Here is a 26949-nt window from a genome sequence, read left to right on the forward strand (position 1 = left end):
CGGCCGCCGCCGCCGGGGCCGCAGCGCCGCCGCCGGTCGCCATGGCCGGAACCGGGCGGGGGACGCGCTGCGGGGGGGCGGCCCCGGGCCCGCGTCCTCAGGGAGGGCAGCCGGACCCCCCGGGGCTCCCCCGAGCAGCCGCTTCCCCGCGGGCACCGAGCAGGCAGCGCATCCCCCGCTCCACCCCGGCCCGCGGCTGCAACCGGACCCCCCGGGGCGTCTGTAGCCGGTACCGGGGCGTCTGTAGCCGGTACCAGGGCACCGCCCGGCAGCCCCCGCCCCACCCCCGGGACGCGCTGCCGGGAGCTAGGCCGGTCTGGGGGGTCGGGGCATCCCTTCGCCCCCTCCCCAGCGGCTCCTGGTCCCCGCGGAGCCCGCGGCCCCAGCGGGGGCACTTGGAGCGTCGCTTGTGCGGCCCCTGCCCGGACAGCAGCGCAGAGCGGGGGACGCGCGGGGTCGGGGGCGCCCGGGGGAGCGGACGGAGCGGGCACGGCTCCAGTCCCCGGAACACCCACCGGGGAGCCCCTGAGCGGGACACCCGCGGCAGCCCCGCCGCTCCCGGCCGAGCCGCGGGCAGAGGGGGCGGGTGCTGCCGGGGCCGTGTCCGCCGTGTGTGCGGCGCTGCCGTTGGCCGGGGGTCCCGCCCCGGGGGGTCCCTAACGGGGGTGACCGGACGGAGCCCACCGGCAGCTCCAGCCGCACACCGGGCGCTGCTTGGAGAGGCGGCCGGGCCGGTGCAGCCCCGCGGGGCCGCTCTGCCCCGTTCCCGCCCGGCTGTCCCGGGGCGGGAAGGACACGGGGACCGCGCTGGGGGGGTCGGCGAGCGGGACTACAGCTCCCATCGCCCCCCGCGCGGCCCGGACTACAACTCCCGTCGTGCCCCGCGCGGGAGGCGTCGCCCGGCCCCGCCCCTCCGAGCCAGTGACGCGCACGGGCTCTATGGCGACGCGGTGACGTCACGGGCGGGGTGAGAGGTCACGGCGGCGCCGGTGCGAGGGCAGCGGAGCCGCGTCCCGGCCCCGGTGATGGCGGCCCGGCGGCTGCGCGCCGCCCTGCAGCTCGGGGCGCGGCAGCGGCTGCGCGCCGCGGCGGCCCCGCCCGCCAGGTGAGCGCCCGCGCTGCCCGGGGCGGCCCGGCCGGCGGCACCGGGGCGGGGACCGGAGGGACCGGGGGCACCGGGGCCGGACGACAAACAGGGCGCGGGGGCACCGGCGAGGCCACGGCGGGGACGAGCGGGAGCGGGGGCGCCGGGCGGGCCTCGGGAACCCCCAGCGGGGCGGAACCGGGGACCGGGGGGCGTGCGGGGGGACACGGGGCGGCGGAGGCACCGCGGGAGGCCCCCCCCGAGCGGGGGAGCCCCGGAGCGGCCGTGCCCCGGTACCGGCGGCTTCTCCCCGGTGTCCGAGCCGCTGCCGGTCCCGCTTTGCTGCCGGTCCCCGGCGCTGACCGCGGCACCGGGACGCGCTAAAAATACCCGCGGCCCCCTGGGACACCGGGGTCACGATCACCGCCCCGCGGTGACACCGGGGCGGGGGTGACAAGCCGTGTGTGTGTGTGTGTGACCCCCCCCGCAATGGCCCCGTCCGGGGGTCCCGGGCAGTTGTCCCCGCTCCGCATCAGGTGTCCCCAAGGTCAGGTTTCCGCGTTGCGCAAACGCGGCGCCGCTAGGACGGCCCCGGGGGTGCCGGTGCCGGTACCGGGGGTGCTGGTACCGGGGGTGCTGGTGCTGGTACCGGAGGTGCTGGTACCGGTACCGGGGGTGCCGCTGGGACGTCCCCGGGGGTGCCGGTATCGGTACTGGGGATGCCGCTGGAACGGCCCCGGGAGTGGCGGTACCGGAGGTGCTGGTACCGGGGGTGCTGGTACCGGTACCGGGGGTGCCGCTGGGACATCCCCGGGGGTGCCGGTATCGGTACTGGGGGTGCCGGTACCGGGGGTGCCGCTGGGACGTCCCCGGGGGTGCCGGTACTGGGGGTGCCAGTACCAGGGGTGCTGCTGGGACGTCCCGGGGGTGCCGGTACCGATACCGGGGGTGCCGCTGGGACATCCCCGGGGGTGCCGGTACCGATACGGGGGGTGCTGCTGGGACATCCCCGGGGTGCCGGTACCGGGGGTGCTGCTGGGACGTCCTCGGGGGTGCTGGTGCCGGTACCGGGGGTGCTGCTGGGACATCCCTAGGGGTGCCGGTACCGGGGGTGCTGCTGGGACGTCCCTGGGGGTGCCGGTACTGGGGGTGCCGGTACCGGGGGTGCCGCTGGGACATCCCCGGGGGTGCCGGTACCGGTACCGGGGGTACCGGTACTGGGGGTGCTGCTGAGACGCCCCCAGGGCTACTGGGGGTGCCGGTACGGGGGGTGCCGCTGGGACATCCCTGGGGGTGCCGGTACCGGTACTGGGGGTGCCGCTGAGCCCATGTCCCCCCCTCCCAGGCACACGGGGCTGTGCGGGCTGCGGCTGGGGGGCAGCGCCGGGGGGGGACCCCAACCCAGCCGCTCCTTCCTCAACCTCACCAACAAGCGCAAGGAATATTCCGAGCGACGCATCATCGGGTGAGTGCTGGGGATCCCGGGGGGGGGGGTCCAACACCCCCAGCACCCGCTGCATCCCCCCCCACACACATCGTTTCCCCCCCTCCCCAGGTACTCCATGCAGGAGATGTACGACGTGGTGGCCAACGTGGAGGACTACAAGAACTTCGTGCCGTGGTGCAAGAAGTCGGAGGTGGTGGCCAAGCGCAGCGGCCACGTCAAGGCGCAGCTGGAGGTCGGCTTCCCCCCGGTGCTGGAGCGCTACACCTCCATCGTCACCCTCGTCCGCCCGCACCTCGTCAAGGTGAGCGCTGTGGGATGTGGGGGGCACCCCCATGCTTGCTGGGACCCCCCCGTAACCCCCACGTTGCCCCCCAGGCCGTCTGCACCGACGGGCGCTTGTTCAACCACCTGGAGACCAACTGGCGCTTCAGCCCCGGCATCCCCGGGTACCCCCGCACCAGCACCGTGGATTTCTCGGTGAGATAAACCCCGCGTTGCGGGGGGGACAAGAGGGATGATTCTGTCACTAAGAGGTAAGGGGGGGGGTCACGCCGTCCGTTTTCCCTCCCCGCTCAGATCTCCTTCGAGTTCCGCTCGCTGCTGCACTCCCAGTTGGCCACCGTGTTCTTCGACGAGGTGGTCAAGCAGATGGTGGCCGCTTTCGAGCGCCGGGCGGCCAAAAGCTTCGGGCCCGAGACGCGGATCCCACGCGAGCTCATGACCCACGAGGTTCACCAGACGTGAGGGCGGCTCCGCGCCCCCCCCCCCCCGGACTGTCCCCGGGCTCCGCGCCCCCCCACCCCCCCAAAAAAGAGGATATTTATTGAGCGCGGTGCTGCCCCTTCGCTCCCCGGCGCCGCGGGAGCCGCGTTGGACTCCCTGATCTAGAGCTGATTTTGGTTTTAATTCTTGTTTTAGTTCTTTGGAGTTGTTTTTTTTCCCCCCTTTTGGTTAATTTTTACCCCTCAGCAAGGGGGGGGGTTACTGGGGGGGGGGGCCCAATGGGAGCGGAACTGCCCCCCCCCCCCCCCCCCAAAAAATTAGGGGACCCCGGCAGCGCCCTCTTGAAGTTGCACACTTTGCACAAGTCACACGCACAGGGGGGGTCATGGGGTGGCTGGCGCTGACCCCCCCGCCCCCCCCATCACCCCCAAACCCCCCCCCTCAGGGACCAGGGTGGCCCCGCTGTCCCCCCTCCCCTTCCCTTCCCGACACCCCCGTTGTTCCTCAGCCCCAGCTCACGAGTGGGGGGACGTGGGGGCTCTGAACACCCACGGGGGGCGGGGCAGAGGGTGCCCCTGAGCCACCAGCCCCCCCCCGGCCCATAAGGAGCGTTTTCCACGGGCTCATTCAGTGACTGGGGTGGGGGGGCTGTGCACTGAGACCCCCCCAACCCAGGCTGGTCCCTGTGCCACCAGAGACACTAGAGTGGCAGCCCAGGGGGGGCACCATCCCCTGACCCCCCCGCAATGCCAGAGCCAGGGTCCTGACCCCCCCCAGGGTCGGGAATGGGGGGGTTGGGGGGGGGGTGGCCGCTCCGCCTTTGTTAATAAAAACATTTATTTTGCATTTTCTCGTTGTTTGTACAGAAGTGCCCAATCCCTGCGAGGGGCCGGGGCCGGGGGGGCCCAGCTCCGGTTTGGGGGGGGAGGGGGGGTCACACAAACACGGGGGGGGGCGGGGAGGAGTGTATCGAGTCCCTGCTGGGGGGCCCGGACCTGGGGCTGCGCTGAACCCTCTTGGGGTGAGGAGGAGGGGGGCGGTGGAGAGGCCCCCCCTAACCCAGCAATGGGGGAGCCTGGGGGGGCTCCCAGTGTGCGTGGTGCTGCTGGGGGTGCGGGGAGCCCCCCCTTAGCCAGGGAGGGCAGAGGAGCCCTAGATGGGGTTCAGCACCGGAGCGGGTCCGGGGTTGCGGGGTGGGGGGGGCCGCAGCGTTCCCGGCGTGGGGAGGGGGAAGCGTGGCCCCCCCACCCCGTCCCTTCTTTACCCGGATTTGTAGCCCACCAGCTGCATGAGGCCGGGGGTGCTCATGGACTTGGGGCGCTCCAGGGGGAAGCCCAGCGCCCGGCTCCAGATCAGCTGCGCCAGGACACCCAGCGCCCGCGACACCCCGAACAGCACCGTGTAGTAGTTCATCTCCTTCAGCCCGTAGTACTGCGGGGAACGGGGGGGGTCAGGGGGGGCTCCACAACCCCCCGATCACCCCAAGGGACCTCAACGCTCATCCAGCGCAACCCCCCCATGGAGCAGGAACACCCAGATGAGGTTACACAGGAACCAGGCGGGTTGGAATGTCTGCAGAGAAGGAGACTCCACAACCCCCCTGGGCAGCCTGTTCAGGCTCTGCCACCCTCACCACCAACAAGTTTCTTCTCAGATTTAAGTGGAACCTCCTGTGTTCCAGTTTGCACCCATTGCCCCTTGTCCTGTCCCTGGTTGTCACCAGCAGAGCCTGGCTCCATCCTCCTGACACTGCCCCTTTCCATCTTGATCCCCAGCAATGAGTCCCCCCTCAGTGTCCTCTTGTCCAGCTCCAGAGCCCCAGCTCCCTCAGCCTTTCCTCACACGGGAGATGCTCCACTCCCTCCAGCATCTTGGTGGCTGCGCTGGACTCTCTGCAGCAGTTCCCTGTCCTGCTGGAGCTGAGGGGCCACAACTGGACACAAGATTCCAGGTGTGGTCTCCCCAGGGCAGAGCAGAGGGGCAGGAGAACCTCTCTGACCTACTGACCCCCCCTTCTAACCCCCCCAGGTCCCATTGGCTTCCTGGCCACAAGGGCCCAGTGCTGGCTCAGCCCACAGCACCCGGGATTCCCACCTGGTCTCCCATCCAAGTACTGACCGGGCCCGACCCTGCTTAGCTTCCCAGATCAGGCATTCTCAGGGTGCTATGGCTGTGTATATTATATACATATATATATATGTTCCCCAAGTATATCCTGACAATATCTGAACTAAACCCTTTTTCCGAGGGCAGAGCAGAGGGGCAGGAGAACCTCTCTGACCTACTGCCCCCCCTTCTAACCCACCCCAGGTCCCATTGGCTTCCTGGCCACAAGGGCCAGTGCTGGCTCATGGTCACCCTGCTGTCCCCAGGACCCCCACCCCCCGGCTCACCTGCAGCAGGACCCCGCTGTGCGCGTCCACGTTGGGCCAGGGGTTCTTGGCCTTTCCCTGCTCCAGCAGCACGTTGGGGACGATTTTGTAGAGCTGCGCCACCAACTTGAACATGGGGTCCTGGGGCAGGTGCTTGAGGGCGAACTCGCGCTGGCAGCTGTACCGCGGGTCCGTCTTGCGCAGCACCGCGTGCCCGTAGCCCGGCACCACCTACGCAACCAAAGCGGGGGGGTCAGAGCAGCGGCGCGGCCACGGGAAACCCCCCCCGGGGTGGACGGGACTCACTCGGCCCGAGTTGAGCGTGTTCCAGATGAAATCCCGCAGCTTCTCATCCGACACCTCCCCGCCCAGCTCCTTCTGCAGGTTGGTCAACCAGAGCAGCACCTCCTGCGGGGCAAAGCCGGGGGGGGGGGGTGAGGGCGGGATGGAGGGACGGACAGAGGGACGGATGGAGGGACGGACGAGGCGCCCACCTGGTTGGCGAGGCCGTGCAGGGGCCCGGCCAGCCCGTTCATTGCGGCGGCGAAGGCGAGATACGGGTCGGACAGGGCGCTGCCGACCAGGTGGCTGGTGTGGGCGCTGACGTTGCCCCCTTCGTGGTCACTGCGGGGACACGGGGGGGTCAGGACACCCCTGGCCCCACTGAGGGCGCCCAAAACCACCCATACACCGCTATAGCATCGGAGATCATCGCACTCCCTGCCCTGGTCCCCATGCTTGGTGGGGGCAGCGCAGGGACATCCCTGTCCCCACCAAAGGTCCCCAAAACCACCCTATAGCATTCGGGGACTGACATTCCCTGCCCTGGTCCCCATGCTTGGTGGGAGCAGCGCAGGGACATTCCTGTCCCCACCGAGGGCCCCCAAAACGACCCCTATAGCATCGGGGACCATCACATTCCCTGCCCCAGTCCCCACGCTTGGTGACACCCCTAGAGCAGCGCAGGGACGTCCCTGTCCCCACCGAGGGCCCCCAAAACCACCCATACACCCCTATAGCATCGGGGACCATCACACTCCCTGCCCCGGTCCCCACGCTTGGTGACACCCCCAGAGCAGCGCAGGGACGTCCCTGTCCCCACCAAGGGCCCCCAAAACCACTCCTATAGCATCGGGGACTATCACATTCCCTGCCCTGGTCCCCACGCTTGGTGACACCCCCAGAGCAGCGCAGGGACGTCCCTGTCCCCACCGAGGGCCCCCAAAACCACCCCTATAGCACTCGGGGACTATCACATTCCCTGCCCTGGTCCCCACGCTTGGTGGGACCAGCGCAGGGACGTCCCTGTCCCCAAAACCACCCCTATAGCATTTGTGGACCGTCACATTTCCTGCCCCGGTCCCCACGCTTGGTGACACCCCTAGAGCAGCGCAGGGACGTCCCTGTCCCCACCGAGGGCCCCCAAAACCACCCATACACCCCTATAGCATCGGGGACCATCACACTCCCTGCCCCGGTCCCCACGCTTGGTGACACCCCCAGAGCAGCGCAGGGACGTCCCTGTCCCCACCGAGGGCCCCCAAAACCACCCCTATAGCATCGGGGACTATCACATTCCCTGCCCCGCTCCCCACGCTTGGTGACACCCCTAGAGCAGCGCAGGGACGTCCCTGTCCCCCCAACCTGTGGATGGTGAGGTAGAGCCGCATCAGCTCGATGAACTGGGGGTCGCTGTAGCCCAGCATGTTGGTGAAGTTGTGCGACCAGTCGAGGTTGGGGTCGATGGCGCCGATGCTGCTGCCCTCGCGGTACAGGTTGCGGTAGATCTTGGCGGCCACGCACGGCAGTTTGGCGATCAGGTCCATGGCGTCTTCATACACAAACTGCGGCGAGCAGGGTGAGACGGGGCCACCGCACCCCCCGACCCCTCCAGCACCCAAACCCCACCCCAAAACCCACCTAATCCCCCCCATACCTCCCAGTACTTAACGCGGTGGATCCCCTCGGCGTAGGCGCGAGCGAACTTGCTCTCGCTGTTGAGCGCGGTGATGGCGGCGCTGAGCTGCGACATGGGGTGCAGGTTGGTGGGGAAGTTGTCCAGCATGGTCACCACGTGCGAGGGCAGCGCCGCGCGACGAGCCCATTCCCGCGACAGCCACGTCACCTTGGTGGGAAAACGGACACGGGGGGGGGGGTGCTGAGCCACGGTGCTGAGAACCAGCAGCCCCCCCGCCCCGTGTCGCCCCCACGGGTGTTACCTGCTCCTGGGTGGGCATCTCACCCGTCACCAGCAGCCAGAAGAGCCCCTCGGGCAGCGGCTCCTCTCCCCCCGCGGCTTTGGGCAGCAGCTTCTGGCACTCGGGGATGCTGTACCCGCGGAAGCGGATCCCCTGGGGAATGTGGTGTGAGCGTCACCCGCCGCGGCATCACCCGGCGGGTGCCGCGGCATCATCCGGCGCGAGCGTCACCCGCTGCGGCATCACCCGGCGGGTGCCGCAGCATTACCCGGTGCAAGCGTCACCCGCTGCGGCATCACCCGGCGGGTGCCGCAGCATCACCCGGTGCAAGCGTCACCCGCTGCGGCATCACCCAGCGGGTGCCACGGCATCACCCGGCGCGAGCGTCACCCGCTGCGGCATCACCCGGCGGGTGCCACGGCATCACCCGGTGCAAGCGTCACCCGCTGCGGTCACCCGCTGCGGCATCACCCAGCGGGTGCCGTGGCATCACCCGGCGCGAGCGTCACCCGCCACGGCATCACCCAGCGGGAGCGTCACCCACCGCGGCATCACCCGGCGGGTGCCGCGGCATCACCCGGTGCAAGTGTCACCCACTGTGGCATCACCCGGTAGGTGCCGCGGCATCACCCGGCGCGAGCGTCACCCACCGCGGCATCACCCGGCGGGTGCCGCGGCATCACCCGGCGCAAGCGTCACCCACTGCGGCATCACCCGGCGGGTGCCGCGGCATCACCCGGCGCGAGCGTCACCCACTGCGGCATCACCCGGCAGGTGGTGCCGCGGCAGGGCAGGATCGGTCCCTACCTCATCGGGATCCAGCACCGAGGTCTCATACACCAGCCCCTTCATGCCCCTCATCCCGCCGTACACCTGCGGGAGGACGCGGTTACGGGTGGCGGCGCGGTGACGCCCGGTATGGCGGGGACGTGGCGGTGTCCCCCCCCCCAACTCACCATGTCCACCGTGATCTGCCCGATGGTCGTGTTGCCGTGCTGCTGCCTGAAGTTCTTGATCTTCGCCTGCTCCTTGGGGATCAGGGTGGCCAGGACGTCCTTCAGGTTCTGGGGACAGGGGAGGGAGCTGTGAGACCCGGCGGTTTTGGGGGGGGGGCACCCGGCACCGCGCAGGGTGGTGGCGGCGGGGGCTCTTACCGTGGTGGCGCTGGCGTGGCGGGCGGCGAAGAGGACGCACGGGGCGTTCTGCGGGAGGGAGACATGGGGTTCAATGGGGGGAGCGCGGACACGTGGCCCCTTGCCCCGGTTTTGGGGGGGGTGGGGTGGGGTAAGCCATAGAAGTGGCCCCCCCCAGCCCTGGAGCATCCCCAGTCCTGCAGCATCTCCAGCTCCATGGAGCATCCCTGACCCCCCTAGAGCATCCTTGGACCCCCTAGAGCATCCCTGGGCCCCCGGAGCATCCCTGGGCCCCCTAGAGCTCCCCAGAGCATCCCTGGCCCCCTAGAGCATCCCTGGCCCCCCTAGAGCATCCCTGACCCCCCTAGAGCCCCAAAGAGCATCCCTGGCTCCCCTAGAGCATCCCTGGCCCCCCTAGAGCCCCAAAGAGCATCCCTGGACCCCCAAGAGCATCCCTGGCCCCCCTAGAGCTCCCCAGAACATCCCTGGACCCCCTAGAGCCCCCAGAACATCCCTGGACCCCCTAGAGCATCCCTGGGCCCCCTAGAGCTCCCCAGAGCATCCCTGGACCCTCAGAGCATCCCTGGCCCCCCTAGAGCTCCCCAGAGCATCCCTGGCCCCCCTAGAGCCCCCCAGAGCATCCCTGGCCCCCCAGAGCATCCCTGGGCCCCCTAGAGCTCCCCAGAGCATCCCTGGCCCCCCTAGAGCTCCCCAGAACATCCCTGGCCCCCCAGAGCATCCCTGGTCCCCCTAGAGTATCCCTAGATCCCCTAGAGCTCCCCAGAGCATCCCCGGCCCCCCTAGAGCTCCCCAGAGCATCCCCAGCACCACGGAGCCCCCCAAGACCATCCCTGCCCCCCCTGAACGTTCGCAGCTCCTGCAGCAGCAGCCGCCCCGCGACTCCGGTGAGATCCTGTCTCACCAGGACGCCGCGCCTGGTTGATCCGGTGCCGTTTCCCTCGCCCACGCGTGCCGGATAAACCGGGCGAGCCGGGGCCGAAGCTGATTCGCGTCACGCACGACCCGGACCCGAGCGAGAGACCAACGCTTCCCTTCCCTTCCCACTCCACCGAGCGCCGGCACAGCCGCGCCAGAGCCGCGCCAGAGCCGCGCCAGAGCCGTGCCAGGCCGCAGCGCTGCGGTTTTCCTGCGCCGGGGAAGCCGATCTTTGTTCCTCGCCCGCGCGTGGGGACTCCGGCGGCCGGGAACACCCCAGTGACGGCAACACCGGGCACTGGGACACCGGGCTCACCGGCACCCCAACCCGCTCACAGCCACCGGGACGGGGAAGCGGCGCTGGGGGCGCCCCCCCGGTGCGGAGCTGCGGCGGCGCCTGCGGCACAGGCGGAACATGACTCGTTTTTTCCACTGGCTGCCCGGGGGGGACACGGAGCCGCAGGGAACACCTGTCCCCGAGCCCCCCGGGGGGACCCCGAGCGCGGCCGGAGCTCCGGTGTCCCCGCAACAGGCGGCACCGGGAAGGGGAAATGCCGGTGGGGACAATGGAGGCGGCGGCCCAAGGTCAAGGCGGCTGCCGCGGGGCCCCCTCCGCACCCCGCTCGGGCTGTCATGAAGGCTCAAGGTCACACGTGTTGCCGGTGACACCGAGCGCTGGGTGACGGCGCTGGAGCACAACGGGACCCGCAGAGGGTCGGGGTGCGGGAGACCCCGGGCAGCGGGTGCGGGAGCCGGGGGGGGCGGGGAGCGGAAGGGTCGGGATCGGGGTGTGACCCCCCCCTCCGCCCCAACCCCGGGCAGCGGGGCCAAGTGGGGCAGCACAACACACCGGGCCGGGCCCCGGCTCCCAAAATAACGCCCGGTCAATAAAGACGCTGCAGCGGCGGTTACGAAACACCGGGGCCGCGGCCAAGGCAAACGGGTGGGGGGGCCCCGGGGCCGCCTCGGTGCTCGACACCCCCCCTCACCCCCCACCCCGAGGCACCTCGACCCGCCGGGCCGGTTCGGGGGGGACGGGACTCGCCGTGACCGCGCTGCCCTTTGCAACACCGGGAAGGGACCCCCGCCCCCCCAGTCCCGGCGCCGCACGGCGGGAACCCCCGGGGCGGCCGTGGGGCCCCCGCGGGCTCAGCGCTGCAGCGCAGCCCCCGGTGCGGGCGGCAACAGCGCTGGGACCCCCGGGGGGGGCGTTTGCAGCAATGAGCCCGGAGCCCCCCCACGGTGCCCCCATGGTGACCCCCCCTCGGCTCCCCCAGGCCCAGGGCGGGGACGCGGCCCCCCCGCCTCGCCGCTCGTTCCGGCCGCTGCCGGCGCCGGTGCCCAGCACGTGCTGCAGCTGCAGCGCGCGGCCCCGCGCCCCTTTCCCGCCGGTACGCGGCTCCTTTAAGGCAGCGCCCCCCCCGTTCCCCCCCCCCCCCCGCCCTGCGTCGCCCCTTTAAGAAGTTGCCCCCCCTCGCGGCGTCGCCCCTTTAAGGCGCGGCAGGGCTGGGGCGGGCGCCCTCACCTTGGGCCCGCGGAGGCGCGCGGCCGCCCGGCTGCTGGCGGCGAGGAGCGTCATGGCGGCGGCGGGGCCGGGCGGGAGCGGGACCGGGAACGGGCGGGAACGGGCGCGGGGCCGGAGCGAGCGGCGGCGGCGGCGGCGGCGGCCGGGGGTCCTCAGCGCGGCGGGCGGGGCGGGGCGCGGCGCCTCGCTGCTTATTAGCATAATCCCGCCCCTCTCTCCGCCCCCTCGGGGACGAGCCGCTCGCCATTGGCCGCGCTGCGCGCCGAGGGGCGGGGCTAGGCAAAAGAGGCGGGGAGGGGGCCGGGCTATAGGTGGCCGCCGCGTTCGCCTGATCGTGGCTTAGGGTGGGGTGAGGCGGCGCCCCGCCCCTTCTCGTGACGTCACTCCCCGTCGTACTTGACGTCATGCCGCTGCGTCATCCTCCCGGGCGCATCGGTGCTTCGGTGCCGCTCGGCTGTGGCGCGGGGCAGCCCTGTGATGTCACCAAGCGCGTGGCCACGCGCTATGAGGTCACCCGGAGGTGTGACGTCATCCCCGGCTCAGCCACCGCGGGCTCAGGGTCACCCAGTGACATTGCCATGGCTACATGGTGACGTCAGCGGCCTGGGGCAGGGGGCGGGGCCTGACCGCGAGTGACCCCAGGGCATTGACCCGGTGACCCCAGCGCCGGGACAGGCGGTGGCACCAGGACAGGCGGTGGCACCAGGGACAGGCGGTGGCACCAGCGCCAGGCAGGTCCGGACCCCCCGCTGTTCCCGTGGCGGCAGCGCCGGGTGACACGGGGCCATGGGCTGATGGGGACATGAGTCACCAGAGGCACCACAGGGACACGTGGGGACACACGGGGCTGTCACCAGAGTGTCCCCACCACCCGCGTCCCTTGTCCCCGTCCCCACAGGAGCCAGCGCTGCCCTGGGTGGCCCCGCGGCTCAGCCGCCGCGCAGCCTCTTTATTGCCTGAACCAGGGAGGGGGTCCCAAAACTGGCCCCGCGCACCTGAACACCCTGTCCCTGTGTCCCCCGCGTGTCCCCTGGCAGCGGCACAGGAAGGTCCCTGGGTGGCAGCGCGGCCGCTGGAATGTCCTGGGGAGCAGGGCGGGTGTCCCGGTGTCCCCAACACCGCGGATGGACGGTGAATAAATAGGCTCAGAGCACCGGGCAGGGGAGGCGGCGGCTGCACCGGCTCCGGACCCACCGTCCTCCCCGGCACGTCTGCCCGTCCCGGCGGGGACAGCAGGACAAGGCAGAGCAAGAGGTAGGGGACATCCGGACAGAGCGCGGCACCGTCCTGGTCCCGTGAGGCCGCGGGGTCGTCACCACCCTCCGGTGGCAGCCACGGCCGTTCCGCGTCACAGCTCGTCGTGCGGGATGTGGAGCGCGTGGTCGCACAGGTCTGCGGTGACAAAGGACGGTGCCATCAGGATGTGGCAGAGCCCCTGGGACCCCCCCCCGATGACATGTCCCCCCTCTGCCACACACAGGGCTGGGTGCAACACCTGTGCCGGGGACACCCGGACCAGGGACACCTGCGCTGTCCCGGCGCCAACGACAATCGCGGCTGTTTGGCGAAGGCAGCAGCACCGCGGGACCCCCCGGGGTAGGCGCGTGTCCCCCGCAGCCCGTGCCAGCTCCAGAGAGACCCACCCTGGTCCATCCCCGCGGCACAGGTAACAAACCGGGGCCGCGCTCGTTAACGGGAAGCGCAAAGGTCGCGCCGTACCCTGACCCGGGTGTTTGTGAGCTGGAAATAGCCCGGCGGGGGGGGCGGCGGGGCGGGCGCTTGGCCGTGGCTGCGCCGGGAGCCGGGTGCGGAGCAGCCGGCACAGCAGCTGCCCTGGCACAGCCCCAGGCCTGGGCACGGCACCCAAAACCACGGCGGGGTCCCGGCGCCGAGTTGGCGGAGGGGCTGCTATGCGGGAATATCGGGGTTTGGGGAGGACTCTGCGACCCGAGGGAGCCCCCCCGGCACGTCCCGGCGCCGCTCACCCGTCCGCTTGCTGCACAGCCGGTCCTTGACGTTGTCGGCCTCGTGCGACAGGAACTCGATCAGCTCGTCCTCGTACTCCTCGGCGATGCTCTCGCACTGCAATGGGAACCGCCCGGGGTCACCAGCACGGGGACGGGGGACACCGACAGCATTGGGGGAGCCCCGAGCTTCCCCCAGCCCAGGAGCAGCCCCCGCCACACCAGCCGCGGGAAGGACTGGGGGTCCCGCCACCCAAAACCTCCACCGAGCCGCAGCCCCGTGCGCACCGCGAACTTCAGGCTGGAGGCCACATCGCCATCAATTTTGACCCCGGAAAGGTCCATCTTGGTCCCGTCGTGAGAGATGACCCGCACGTAGCTCTTGCGGTGCGTGGCTGGATCCACTTTCTCCCCGTATTCCTTCATCTTCTCGCACACCCGCTCCAGCAGCTCCGTCAGATGAGCCTCCGAGCGGGCGTAGGGCACCTGCGGGACGTCAGCAGGGCTGTGACAGGGACACCGGGCTGGCACCTGTCCCCTGGGGGGCTGGGAAAGGCTCTGACACCCCCACGTGCACCCGGGGCTGTGCCGAGGGACAGACTCTCACCTCCACGACCGACTGGCTGCCGTCGGGGTTGATGCGGAACGAGCCCATCTGGATGGTTTTCCTGGGGTCGACCTGGGCGATCTCCCACTCCAGCTCGTCCACCAGCGCCCGGCACGCTGCGGGGACACAGCGTCAGCTCCGCCGACCCTTCGGCAGCGTCTGTCTGTCCCCGCGCAGCGCGGGCAGCAACGGCCACCGGACAAGTGGGTCCCAGTGGCAGCCCCGGCTCGTCCCCACTGTCCTGTCCCATCCCAGCTCGTCCCAACCATCCTGTCCTATCTTGTCCCCACCGTCCTGTCCTGTCCCCATCGTCCTGTCCCATTCCAGTTCGTCCCAACTGTCCTGTCCTGTCCCCACCATTCTGTCCCATCCCAGCTCATCCCCACCGTCCTGTCCCATTCCAGTTTGTCCCGACTGTCCTGTCCTGTCCCCACCATCCTGTCCCGTCCCATCTCATCCCCACTGTCTTGTCCCATTCTGTCTCTGCCGTCCTGTCCTGTTGCATCTCACCCCCACTGTCCTGTCACATCCCTGCCATCCTGTCCCATCCCAGCTCATCCCCACTGTCTTGTCCCATCCCAGCTCATCTCCGCCATCCTGTCCTGTCCCCACCATCCTGTCCCGTCCCATCTCATCCCCACTGTCTTGTCCCATTCCCGCCATCCTGTCCCATCCCAGCTCATCCCAACTGTCCTGTCCCCACCATCCTGTCCCATCCCAGCTCATCCCCGCTGTCTTGTCTCATTCTGTCTCTGCTGCCCCGTCCTGTCCCATCTCATCCCCACCGTCCTGTCCCATCCCTGCCATCCTGTCCCATCCCATCTCGTCCCGACTGTCCTGTCCCCTTCTGTCTCCGCTGTCCCATCCCAACCTGTCCCATCTTGTCCCCACTGTCCTGTCCCATCTCGTCCCCACCATCCTGCCCGATCCTGTCCCATCCCGACCCATCCCAGCTCATCCCCACCATCCTGTCCCATCCCATCTCATCCCCACCATCCTGTCCCATCCCTGCCATCCTGTCCCGTCCCATCTCGTCCCGACTGTCCTGTCCCCGTCTCCTCTGTCCCATTCCAACCTGTCCTATCTTGTCCCCACCGTCCTGTCCCATTCTGTCTCCACTGTCCCATCCCATCTCGTCCCCACCATCCTGCCTGATCCTGTCCCATCCCAACCCATCCCATCTCATCCCCACCATCCTGTCCTGTCCCATCTCATCCCAACTGTCCTGTCCCATTGTCTCCGCTGTCCTGTTTTGTCCCATCTCATCCCAACCGTCCCGTCCCATCTCGTCCCCACCATCCTGCCCGATCCTGTCCCATCCTGTCCTGTCCCATCTCATCCCAACTGTCCTGTCCCATTGTCTCTGCTGTCCCGTCCCGTCCCATCTCATCCCAACCGACCCGTCCTATCTCATCCCAACCGACCCGTCCCATCTCGTCCCCACCATCCTGTCCCATCCTGTCCTGTCCCATCTCGTCCTGTCCCATCTCATCCCAACTGTCCTGTCCCATTGTCTCCGCTGTCCCGTTCTGTCCCATCTCATCCCAACCGTCCCGTCCCATCCTGTCCCCACCGTCCCGTCCCATCCCGACGGTCCCGTCCCGCCCGGTCCCGCCGCACCTCCGCAGTGCAGGTCCTGGCTCCGGCGGGCAGCGGCCGCGGGCAGCAACGCTCCCAGGGCCACGACCAAGCTGAGCACCGGCGGGATCGGGCCCCTCATCCTCACGGCTCCGCTGCTGCACGACCTGCGGATACGGGCGGCTCCGTGTCCCCACAGCCCGTGTCCCGGCCCCCGGGACGCCCGTCCCGTACAGACCCCGCCCCGGTGCCCCCGCCTCGGTCCCCTCCGACCCCTGGACACCGCAGGGACCTCCCTGCTCTCCGAGGCTGAGTCTGGCGGCCCCTATAGAGCTCCCTCCCCTGTAGAACGGAGCCCGAGCCCCCTTTGGATCCCCGTCCGGCCCAGGGCGGCGCTCGCCCCCGGAGCCCCCGCTCGAGCCCCGCACCGCGCCGCGCTCCGGCCCGCTCCGCCGCCCCCCGGCACGGCCGGCCGCCCGGGCGCTGCCCTCGGCGCCGCCTGTCCCGGCGCGCCCCTCTGCCCGACCCGCGGAGGTGGTAAACAACTCGTGGAAGGCTGTGACCGAGCCAAGCGGAGCGACTGAGCCGGTAAGACCGGTTGGGGCGCCTCCTCATTCCGTGACGGCGCCATCCCGTGCGCAGGCAGCAGCCGGGCCAGCCCGCGGCGAGCACCGAGGGCCCCGGCCCTGCCAGGGCCCGGTCCGCGTGGCGCTCGGCCCCGCGGGGGCGTGGCTTCACATGGCTCCGCCCCCATGAGCGCCCTGGCCCCGCCCCCGGAGCGGCCACGCCGCCGCGTCCCGGTCCCGTTAGCGATCCCGGTCCCGTTAGCGATCCCGATCCGGACAGTGTCCCCGGTCCCGTTAGCGATCCCGGTCCGGACAGTGTCCCCGGTCCCGTTAGCGATCCCGGTCCGGACACAGTGTCCCCGGTCCCGTTAGTGATCCTGGTCCGGACACAGTGTCCCCGGTCCCGTTAGTGATCCCGGTCCGGACACAGTGTCCCCGGTCCCGGGCTCCTCCGTGCCGCGTCCCCACTACCAGCCCCACCCGGCGCCCGAGTCCTTCCCGCCGTGCCCCCGGTGCCGTGCCCCCGGTGCCGGTCCCTCCCCCGCGGCCCCGGATCCAGGCAGGAGGCGGCGGGCGGTGTCCAGGTGCTTTATGAGCGCGCCCGGGCCGGCGGGCGGGGGGGGGCGGCGGGGGGGAGGGGGGCGGGACGGTGACCCCCGGTACCGGCGGGGAGCGCGTCCCGGAGCACCAGGCGCCGGGAGGGGGCGGGCGGGGGCAGCCCCGGCCCCGCTGCTGGTTCCAGTTCCAGGCGTGTCCGCCTCCCGCGGGGGTCACAGCGCCAGCACCGGCGGGAACACGGCCCCATCTGCCGAGACAAAGCGGGTGAGGGGGGCACCGGGGACACCGGGGGGGACACCGGGGGGGACACCGGGGGGGTCCGAGCCTTACGCTTGGGGCTGCTCTGGCTGTCGGGCTCGGGGACCCTCCAGTCCATCTTGCGTCCCTTCTCGTAGAGCCCCTTGAGCACCTTGCGGAACTCCTCGGGCTCGGCGCCCGGCGGGCTCAGCTCCAGGTACTTGCGGTAGAGCTGCAGCGCCGTGCGCGCGTCCTCGATGCTGTCGTGGGTCTCCCCCTGGATCTTCAGGTCTGCGGGGTTTCCCCCCCCACAAGGTCAGGAAGCAGCCGCCCCCCACCCCGACACTCCCTGCGCCCCACGGCTTGGCTACTGACCCAGGAAATACCAGGCGAGGAAGCGCAGGGAGATCATCCTCTTCCTCGGGATGTGGAACAGGTAGACGGTGTCGATCACCTGGTCCTTGGGCACCTGGGAAGCAGAGAGAGGGTCCTGCTGCCCGGGCTGGGGGGGCCACCGGCTTCCCAGTGCCCCCCAGGGACCCCTGGGTTGAGGGACGGGGACTCGGCGCTGTCACCATGAGGTTGATGACGCGAAAGTCCTTCTGCAGCCCGTGGCCCACGAACTTGACCCCCACGTCGATGAGGAAGCGCAGCTTCAGGTAGGTGGACTTGAGGGTGGTGAGGTGCTTGGAGGAGATCTTGGCGTCCAGATCTCCCGGCTTGATCCCCGAGTACTGGGTCAGGTAATCCACCACCTACGGGACCGGGGATGGTGGCGGGGGGGTCCGTGTTGTCACCGTGTCCCCCCTGGGGGCGGGTTCCTGTACCTGCTCCTGGGTGGAGATGTAGTCGTCGATGAAGGGGACGCCCTCGTTGGGGCCCTGCCCGCGCACGCACGTGATTCTGGCCACCGACATCTGGCTGGGCTTGATGGTGGATTTGGTCCCGTCGCTGCGCAGCTCGGCCTCCTCCTGCGGCGCGGGACGCGACAGCGCGGTGACCGACGGCCCCGCGGGGACCGGCGCCGTCCCCGCGTCCCCGCGTCCCCCTGACCTCGTTGAGCGTGACGAACTCGGCGTCCAGCCCCACCAGGTCTCCCGCCTGCGGCATCTCGCTCAGCATGAGCGGGATGAAGGTGGCGTGGCACTTGCGCTGCTTGCGCGCCAGCGACGCCTCGGCCAGCAGCACGTTGGCCTCGATGGGGTTCTTGACTGCGGGGAAAGGGGGAAGCGCCGTGAGCCGCGAGCGGCGCCGCCGGCCGCGCCGCCACTTCCACCCCCGGCACTCACTGACGAGGTTGTACTTGGCGTTGAGGTTCCTCCGGGCGTAATAAAGGATGGCCGGCACCTTCCAGCTCATGTCGAACTGCACCGCCTCGCACTGCGGGGGACAGGGGACAGTTGGGGATGGGGACACTGCACCCGCGGCGTCCCCGCGGTGTCACCCGAGCGCTCACCTTGTCCACGGGCTCGATGAGGAAGTCGTTGAAAAGGTACCACTGCTGGTGCGTGACGCCCTGCGGGGGGGACAGCGCAGGCTTTAGGGCCCCGCCTTGGGGTGGATGCAATGACTCCGCTCCCCGTTACCAGGGAAAGGGGGGGATGACGGTGCCACGCGGGAACTCCCGCCCTTCGTGGGACACGGCGGGGAAACCCCCGCGGGGCCGCGGTGACGGTGCCGGGCTGGACCCGCGCGCTCCCTGCCCAGCTCCCACCCAAAACTCCGCCGAGATGCAAGAGATAAGAGCCGGGATGCGGCCTTGACACACTCCGGGAACTCCTGGCCAGGGCTGCCCAGCCCAGCCCCGCTCCCCGGGACGGTAGGTGACGTCCCAGCCCTTACCTGGAAGCTCAGGGACCTGCTGGCAACGTGCCCGTGACCAGGAGGAACCAGCCCGAGCAAGGGTGGGAAGTGCTTCTCCAGCCCTTCCTTCCTCCTCGGCCGCCCGATGCGTTCACCCAAACACCCAACGCTTGACCGTTAAACCGCCCGGTGTCCCCGGGGGGGCTCCTCACCTCCTTGCGCTGGTGGTAGGTCTCCCCCACCTTGATGTGGCCCACCAGGCTGCCCCCGGTGCGCGAATCCAGGATGTGGACCACGGTGGCCATCAGGTCGTAGACGTAAACCGAGTCGGGGTCGTCGCTCGGGCTGAGCTGCGGGAGGAACCGGCCCCGGGGAACCGGCTGAGCCGCGATCGCGGCCCCCAGACCCCAACCCCGCACGCGCCGTCCCCATCAGGCGTCCACGCTCACGTCCTCATCTCTCGCCCGCGTACTCTGGGTTCGGCTCCTGCAGCCCCATGGGACGTGACCGCGTCCCCAGTGGGACGGCGGCGCCTTTACCTCCTCGCTCTCGCTCCAGTTGCACACATCCAGCTCCTTGCTCTTGCTCAGCCTCATCTTGATGGCGTAGGGGATCCAGACGTTCTTCAGCTCCTCCACCGAGGGATACAAATGCCCCGCGTCGGGGTTCCCCAGCTCCTTCCTGCGCGGAGAACCGCAGGAAGCCGAGTTGGAGGTGTCACCCAGGCCAAATTCATCACCAGGTGACAAACAGCCCTGAGCGAGGGCAGAGAACAAGCCAGGAGGTGGCAGCACCCTGGGGAAGGTCACCTACCAGTCTCCCAAAGAGATTTCTTTGCCTTTGGTGATGTCAAAACCTCCTCTTTGCATCAGAGCTCTCTGGAAGGCGAACTGGCAACGAAACACAGGGATGCGTCAATGCGGGGGGCGCGAGGGGCACAGCCAGCCCAGAGGGGCGGAAAGGACAGGGACATAACGTCGGTGATGGGGACAAAGGCAGCGAGGACACCCAGCGCTGCGCCGGGGAAGGAAAAGGTGGGGGGACGGCAAATTTAGTCATTGTTTTGTCTTTTCCACCTCTAACCACAACCAAACGCTGCGAACAGAGCGGGGGACGCTCGGGTGGAGAGCGACAGGTTGGGGACAGCGGGACCCGAGCGAAAACGCCCCCGCGAACCCCAAAGGAGCCCGTTGTGCCGCCCCCACCTCAGCCTGCGCCTTCCAGAAATCGGCCTCCTTGGAGCTGTTCACCTCGCAGTTAATGACCAGGACATCGGGCAGGCAGCGGATGTTGCGCGTCTGGACCTGCGGAGGGAGCAGGAGACGGTGACACCGACAGCTCCAAACGCACCTTTGCCCGGCTCAGCTCGATGGGGTTTCCCTCTGCCCCCCATCCCGGGGGGATTCAGCTGGAATCGGGTTGTGCAGCCCAGGAAATACCCATCCGGGAACCGAATCCCAGCTCCGGAGCTTCCCCGGTGAGTAACGGAGAAGGCGGCGCGGCCGGCGCCGCGGGAAGGACCCGGCGCCCCCGCTCACCGTGGGCTGGTACTTCTCGCAGTTCTCGCACCAGGCTTGCGTGTTCTGCTCCAAGCAGATGCTTCGCTTTAAAATCTGGGCAAACTCGTAATCTTTGGCTGGCTTTTCTGAAGGGAGAAAGGAGAATAACGTCACCTCCCAAACACGCAAATCTTTACCGGTTTAGCTCAGCCAAACCTCTGGGGTTTTCCTCAAAACCACCAGCGAGAAGGTCAAGCCCCAAATCTGCTTTGCTTGGCTGGTTGGGACGCGCTGCCGGTGTCTGTCACCCCTACGGACACCAAACCCCACCTGGCCGGGGAAATCGGCGATCACCGCGCCCGTACCGGTGCTCTCGGGGTAGGAGAGGGTGAAGAGCAGCGTGGAGGACACACGGACGGTCTCTTTGCCGCAGCGGCACATGCTGCAGTTCTCCATCTCGCAGCTGAAGAGCTGCCCGATGACCGAGTCCCCCGAGGTCCCGAAGCTGCTGGAGGTGGAAAAGAGCAGCGGGGTGAGCGGGATCAACCGGAACCTGCACATCTTGGGGTTTTGGGGCCAGCACCCCAATTCCAGCAGCGCTGAGGGAACTCGGAGCCGGTGGCGGCTCCGCAACCCCGAGAAGGGGGTGAAGCTGAGGGGAAACAGCCTGGGGTGTCAACCTGGCTATGGGGTGGCTCCCCGTGTCCCGCGCAGCGCTCGGGGGCAAGAAAGGCCCTTCCCAAGGGACTGAGGGGACCCCGGGGAGCCAGCCCCCCGTCCCAGGTTTGGTTATTCCCCGTGCCAGGGGTTTACCTGCCGCCAGCCCCCCGATACGCCTGCGGCCCCTCCTGCTCCTGGGTCTCCTGGTGCAGCTGGGTGAGGATGAAACGGTTCCAGCTCTGGATGAGCCGGCCCAGGTTCACCTTCCCCGTGGCCTCGTCCGAGTCAGCCAGGATCAGCCCCAGCGCCGAAGCCTCCGGGATGGTGCGGAAAGCCCGTAAAAAATTGCTTCCCTGGGGATGGGGCAAGAGCGGCGTGTCACCGAGGTCAAGCGACGGGAGTTTCCGCGCTGGTTGATGCCGTCAGCCGAGGATACGGCACCACCCGGCTCCTGCGGCGCCCCCGGCAGCCCAATCTGTCACCCCACAGACCTGGCAGGGGTCTCCTCGGGACAGGTCCAGCATGTGGAACAGCAGCCCCAGCTCGCAGCCCAGGCAGAACTCCTTCTGGCACAGGTGGTTTTGCACCAAGCAGCGAACCGGCTCCAGGAAATACAGCACCTGGCAAAGACGGGGGGTCAGGGGAGGTTTGGGGGGGTCGTAGGGGGCCGGGCAGGGGGGGGGTCCAACCTGGATCATGCAGTTGCAGTAGGCGTTGGGGATGTGGGGCTCCAGCCCTGCAAACAGCGTCTTGTTGTAATGTTTGAAGTCAAAATCTTCCAGCCCCAGCTTGGAGTATTTGATGGTGACCTGAGCGGGGACACGAGCGTTAAACGGGCACCGTCCCGGTGCCGCGGCGCTCTCCGCGGAGCCACGGCGGGCGCTGGGGGTCCCTCGCCCCACATCAACCCCCTGGGGACCCCCTGAAAAGCCACCACCTTCCTGTACTTCTTGGCCACCATGTAGAGATGCGGCTCCTCCTCCCGCCCGATCGGGGACTCGGGGACTTGGCTGAAGCTGTCGAACTCGTTGTCCGTCTCTTTTAAGCGATAGGGAATCTGCGAGGGGGTGAGGAGGGCAGAGCGGCTGAGCCCCATGGCAAAGCGAGGCCCCACGCACCGAATCCAGCAGCTCCCGGGCTTTCCTGCCTCCCTGAACGAGCGAAGGAAGGAGCCGAAGGAGCGGGGCCGTGTGCCAGCACCGTCGCTCTCGCCAGGGACTTATCGCTCTGGGAAACTACGGCGGCGCTGCGGGCGAAACGCGGCCGTGTTTTCCCAAGGGCGAGGGACGTGCCCTCACCCTCCCACCCGGAGAGCTCGGACCTTTCCCACCGCGGAGCCAGCGATCGGTACAACTGGGGCTGCAGCCCAAGGGGGAGATTCCAGCTCCACCCAGGACCTGCGGAGGCTGCTCGGGAAAAGCCGGCACCTCCGAATTATCCACTTGGGATCCTGAGAACGTCACCCTAAACCCCACGGGAAGCTCCGAGGTGGCTCCGTGCGCGGTGAGCGCTCCGGCCCTCCTGAGAGCGGGTACCTGGTTGCGGAGCTTGGTCCTGGGGTTCGGGGCGTAGCCAATGAACCCCACCTTCTTCATGGTGCGCAGGATCTCGGGGTCCACCGGAGGAGCTCGCCTGCAAAAACACACCGTGGCTCAGGCACCGGGGGTCCCACGAGGGTCCCCCCGAAACTCGCTGTTCGTTTTCTATCACAATAAAGCGCCCGGATCACGCCAGAACACGGCAGCAGCGCCAAGTGTCGGCATGTTTGGCACAGATTAAAAACAAGAGGGTTTCCACACAAGCGGAATGAGCCGGGATCCCACCAGCTTGTCCCCAGCATCCCCAGACCCACCCAGTCACCTTAGTGGTTAAATCCACCGTGGGCAACTTATCGTGCATTTCACAGGGCATGAGATGTGGGGGGGACAACAGGAGTGGATCCCCAGCAGTTTTCACCGGGAGACACCGGGAAATTACCGGGGTGCCGGAGCCGAGTTGGCCGCGGGCCAGTCGGAGAGCAGCGCGTCGCTGGTGAGCGGCACGGGGATGAGGGACAGCGGCACCAGGTCCTGGTTCCAGTCCAGGTGCGGCAGCGTGTCCACCATGCAGGGCAGCGCGAAGTCGGTCTCGCGCGAGTAGGCGTTGAAGGTGACGTCGGGGGAGTCGGCCCAGAGGTGGACGCAGCCCTCGGAGTCCCCAAAGGCCAGTGCCTGCTTGCTGGCCGACACGTCGAACGCCATGATCAAGGGCCCCACGGTGTTGACGTGGAAGATGTCGGCGGGGTTGGCCAGCCCAGTGGGTTCGCAGAACTGGCACTGACCTGCGTGGGTGGGGAGGATGGAGTGAGGTGGCACCGGGTGAGCCGGCGCATGTGTCTTTGGTGGCCAACTCTGTCTCATTGGGGTTTAATGATGGGATTGTCTTGGGTGGAAAAGCCCCTTAAGATCACGGAGTCCGCGCATTAACACACCGTGTCCCTGAGAACCTCATGTCGGTCTGTCCAGCCTTCCAGGGATGGTGGCTCCACCATGACCCCGGGCAGCCTGTCCAATGCCCCACAGCCCTTTTACCAATAAATCATCCCCAACATCCAATCTGAACCTCAAGATCATCGAGTCCAACCATAACCCACCCCCAGCACTGCCCCATGTCCCTGAGAACCTCATCTCCATCTGTCCAACCCCTCCAGGGATGGTGACTCCACCACCACCCTGTTCCAGTGCTCGACAGCCTATTAATTAATCATTTTTACTTAATTTCCAACCTAAACCTCTTTCTCCAGCCCCTTGCCCAGCTCTATTTCCCTTCCCTGAACTCACTCCGGCACCTCAAGGTGTTTCTCATCACGAGTGGCCTCAGGACCGTGACCCCGGGGGGGACGCGGCTTCGCGCACCTGTCTGGGAGATGATGGCCAGGCGGGAGGTGTATGTGGGGATGAAGCGCAGGAAGAAGGGGTCGATGTGGACCTGCAGCGGGGTGGTGGCTCGCATCATGCGCAGGTCGTACACCTTCAGGAAGCGGTCGCACGCCAGCCCGTTCATCCGGCTGGAGAAGCCGCAGGTCACCAGCAGGTTCCCGTGGACGTCGAAGTCGGACAAGCTGCCCGAATAGGCGTCGAACTCGTGCTCCACCACAAACGTGCGCAGGTCGTGCAGGGAGACCTGGAAGGGTCCGACGGGGCGGTGGGTGCCACTTGGGAGCCCCCAGGGTGTCCCCAAGGGACGCTGAGCACCAGCAGAGCGGGTGTTACCTTCCCCGAGGTGTGTCCGCAGAAGAAGAAGCGGTTGGATTGCCGCATGACGGTGATGCCGGGAACCTCCACGGTGTACTGCGGAGCAGCAGCGCGGGGTGAGCGGTGCTGAGCCCCACGCTGAGCACTTCCCCACGACCCCCCGGTCTGGCTGTACCTTCTGCGTCTCCTGGACGGTGTTGAGGTCGATCTCCACGACGTGGTTCTGCAGCCCAGCGACCAGCAGCGTGCTGCTGTCCGTCAGCAGCAGACTGTGCATGTCCTCGGCCTCATCCATGCTGCGGGATGGGGAAGGGAAAACCCTCGTGGTCCCACCCCGCTCGGTGTGGGGAAGGGGCTGCAGGACCTGCCCCACATCCCCCTGTGACCCCCCAGCACTCACAGGTAGTCGAAAATGATGAGCCCCCCTCGGGACATGCACTTCAGGCTGGTTTTGGTCAGGAACAGGACGCCGTTCTCCAGGCTCTGGATCTGGCGGATGTCGTCGCTGCTGTTCACTTGGAAGGAGGAATATCGCTCCAGCGTCGGGCCGAAGAAGGAGGTGGCGTGGCCCTAAAAGCAGACGGGGACAGGCTCACAGAGTGTCAGAGGTTGAAGGGACCTGGAAAGCTCATCCAGCGCAATCCCCCCATGGAGCAGGAACACCCAGATGAGGTTACACAGGAACCAGGCGGGTTGGAATGTCTGCACAGAAGGAGACTCCACAACCCCCCTGGGCAGCCTGTTCAGGCTCTGCCACCCTCACCACGAACAAGTTTCTGCTCAGATTTAAGCGGAACCCCCAGTGTTCCAGTTTGCACCCATCACCCCTTGTCTTACCGTTGGCTCATCACAACTCACCCCAGTTTGCGCCTTCCCCGGGCGCAGGGGGGTTTCCCACCCCCCCATTCCCCCCAAAACTACAGAGACCACACAGACACAAGCAAAGAACCAAAAGCGGAGCGGGAAACACCACGAGGCTCACGCTCCAGGACACACCGAGCGCCGGCACCCCCGTTTCGCTCAGCGACCCCCATGTGTCCCCCTCTACTCACCCCATGGTTCCCGACCCACAGCATCTCCTCGTGCAGGTCGAAGTGGGAGGCGGCGACGGGCACCCCCACGTCGGAGACGGCGGTGTGCAGCTCGCTGTACATGCCCTCCATGAGGTGCACGGGGTCGGGCACGGCCATGGCGTCCATGGCCACGGCGTCGGGGTCCAGCTCCACGCCGGGCAGGAGGCTGCCGGGCAGCTCCAGCGCCGCATCCAGCGCCGGGTGCAGCGGGGCCGCGTATTCGCTCAGCGATGGGTCGAGCCCTTCAAAATTCATGGTGGGAAGCGGCGTCTCCCTGGGAAGCAGAACGGGAACTGAACCGGGCGGGCGGAACCGCCGCGGCGCCGGTTCGTGGAATCGCGGAGCTCCCGGTGAGTCCACGGGGCGGAAAAGGCGCCTGGAATGTCCAGCGCCAGCGGCCGGTGAAGCCCCTTCCCCCGGAGCGCCGTCACGGCCGCGAGAACCGCGGGAAGGGGTCCCGGGGCACCGAGCAGCCTTCCCGGGGAACCGGAGCCCCGCGGGCGGCACCGGGCCAGCTCCGCGCCCGCCGCCGTTATCTCCGCGGCCCCACACCGGACGCACCGGCGCTATCGGCCGCCGCAGCCCCGGGCGGGGCCCGGACCGAGCGGAGGGGCCCCCGCTCTCCCCGCCGCGTTCCCAACCCGGTACCCACAGCCCCCGCGCCCCGCGGCGGCGGCCGCTCCGCCCCGCGCCCCGCGCCCGCCGTTACCGAGCAGCCGCGGGCAGAGCCCCGCCGGGGCCGCGCTCCCGGGCCCGTCCCGCCGCGCCGCCACGGTCGGCCCGGGGCCGCCGCCGCCCCTCTCGCCGTCACTATGGCAACCGTGCCCCCCGCGCTCCCGCCCGGTAAACCGGCGCGCCCCCGGGAGAGGCGGACCAATGGCAGCGCGGAGTCGCGGGCGATGGCCAATCAGCGCCTGAGGGAGGCGGGACTAAGCGGTGCGGCGGGCGGCGTGACGGACGGCGCGGCGGAAGGGACAAAAATGTCGAAATCGGTCGTTTCGGTGCGGGGTTGTCACGCAGTGTCCCCAACGTCCCACGAAGTCCCAAAGTGTCTCCACAATGCCCCACGGGGGGGGGTCTCAGCGTGCACACCGGTGTCACAGCATCCCGTGGTGTCACACGACATCCCGCTGGGTGTCACGCAGCATCTCCTGGGGTCCCAAAGTGTCCCCAAATGCCCCACAGCGTCCTACGCTGTCTGTAGCCATCCCATCGTCCCCACTGGTGTCCCACAGCGGCTCCTGGTATCCACGGGGTCCCTCAGTGTCCCACGGGATCCAACAGTGTCCCCAGGGCCGTGCACCGTGAGCTGGAGCCGGTTCTGAGCCTCACCCGCCCCGGTCTCCGCCGGGACCGACCCCACCGGGACCCCAACCCCGGCCTCCCCCTCCCAAACCCGCGGGGCACACGAATCCACGGGCAGGGACGGCGGGACCTCGGCCCCGGGCCGGTGCCCGAGGCGCGGCCGGTGCGTCGCCGCGGGTGCGGGGAAGGCCAGGGGCAGCCCCGGCGGGCGGGAGCGGGAAGCGCCGGAGCCGCCCCGTCGGGGCCGCCGCGATTGCAGCGCCGCGGGCAGCACGACCCTGCCCGGCGGACACCGGCGCTGCGCGGTCCCCAGGGGGTGCGGACCGGGGAAGCCCCGCCGGGACACCGCGGAACCGGGGAGCGGCCACTTGCCTCGCCGGGGCCGCCCCGGCTGCTTTCCCGGTGCGGCCGGGGCACGCACGGGGGACAGCGGAGGGGACACGGGGAG

The 26949-nt window shown here is 68.8% G+C and overlaps 4 protein-coding genes across 6 annotated transcripts; 1 reads left to right on the top strand and 3 right to left on the bottom strand.

The window, feature by feature from the left end:
• Positions 1-971: 971 nt before the first annotated feature.
• On the top strand, positions 972-4100 carry COQ10A (coenzyme Q10A). 2 transcript variants are annotated; one of them, XM_080360414.1, is made up of 5 exons: positions 972-1105; positions 2430-2549; positions 2640-2832; positions 2907-3008; positions 3108-4100. In XM_080360414.1, exons 1-5 carry the CDS (start codon positions 1026-1028, stop codon positions 3273-3275), a joined length of 663 nt encoding a protein of 220 aa, XP_080216540.1. In that variant the 5' UTR covers positions 972-1025; the 3' UTR covers positions 3276-4100. The 2 variants fall into 2 exon arrangements, with proteins under 2 accessions (XP_080216540.1, XP_080216541.1); XM_080360415.1 differs by lacking the exon at positions 2430-2549 and having other exon boundaries at positions 977-1105.
• Positions 4073-11570, bottom strand: CS (citrate synthase). The gene is made up of 11 exons (XM_080360413.1): positions 11419-11570; positions 8979-9026; positions 8781-8888; positions 8632-8697; positions 7846-7977; positions 7563-7751; positions 7271-7470; positions 6121-6250; positions 5933-6034; positions 5648-5857; positions 4073-4685 (listed from the first exon to the last, which is right to left on the bottom strand). The coding sequence occupies exons 1-11, from the start codon at positions 11470-11472 to the stop codon at positions 4515-4517; spliced, it is 1410 nt and encodes a 469-aa protein (XP_080216539.1). The 5' UTR covers positions 11473-11570; the 3' UTR covers positions 4073-4514.
• A 756-nt stretch (positions 11571-12326) lies between these two features.
• On the bottom strand, positions 12327-16343 carry CNPY2 (canopy FGF signaling regulator 2). The gene is made up of 6 exons (XM_080360448.1): positions 15996-16343; positions 15610-15734; positions 13990-14105; positions 13671-13868; positions 13404-13500; positions 12327-12810 (listed from the first exon to the last, which is right to left on the bottom strand). The coding sequence occupies exons 1-6, from the start codon at positions 16319-16321 to the stop codon at positions 12767-12769; spliced, it is 906 nt and encodes a 301-aa protein (XP_080216574.1). The 5' UTR covers positions 16322-16343; the 3' UTR covers positions 12327-12766.
• Positions 16344-16776: 433 nt separating this feature from the next.
• On the bottom strand, positions 16777-25995 carry PAN2 (poly(A) specific ribonuclease subunit PAN2). Of its 2 annotated transcripts, none has more exons than XM_080360479.1 (26): positions 25906-25995; positions 25176-25470; positions 24524-24693; positions 24299-24419; positions 24142-24219; positions 23785-24052; positions 22868-23210; positions 22426-22522; positions 21828-21947; positions 21580-21699; positions 21382-21510; positions 21044-21243; positions 20596-20735; positions 20270-20376; positions 19937-20035; positions 19545-19621; positions 19271-19412; positions 18944-19081; positions 18385-18444; positions 18218-18308; positions 17982-18139; positions 17756-17899; positions 17504-17683; positions 17304-17397; positions 17022-17219; positions 16777-16938 (listed from the first exon to the last, which is right to left on the bottom strand). In XM_080360479.1, exons 2-26 carry the CDS (start codon positions 25449-25451, stop codon positions 16904-16906), a joined length of 3585 nt encoding a protein of 1194 aa, XP_080216605.1. In that variant the 5' UTR covers positions 25452-25470; positions 25906-25995; the 3' UTR covers positions 16777-16903. The 2 variants fall into 2 exon arrangements, with proteins under 2 accessions (XP_080216605.1, XP_080216604.1); XM_080360478.1 differs by having other exon boundaries at positions 20596-20738.
• Between the last annotated feature and the right edge of the window lie 954 nt (positions 25996-26949).

Source organism: Nesoenas mayeri (assembly GCF_963082525.1).
Source record: "Nesoenas mayeri genome assembly, chromosome: 28".
Classification (NCBI taxonomy): Eukaryota; Metazoa; Chordata; class Aves; order Columbiformes; family Columbidae; genus Nesoenas; species Nesoenas mayeri.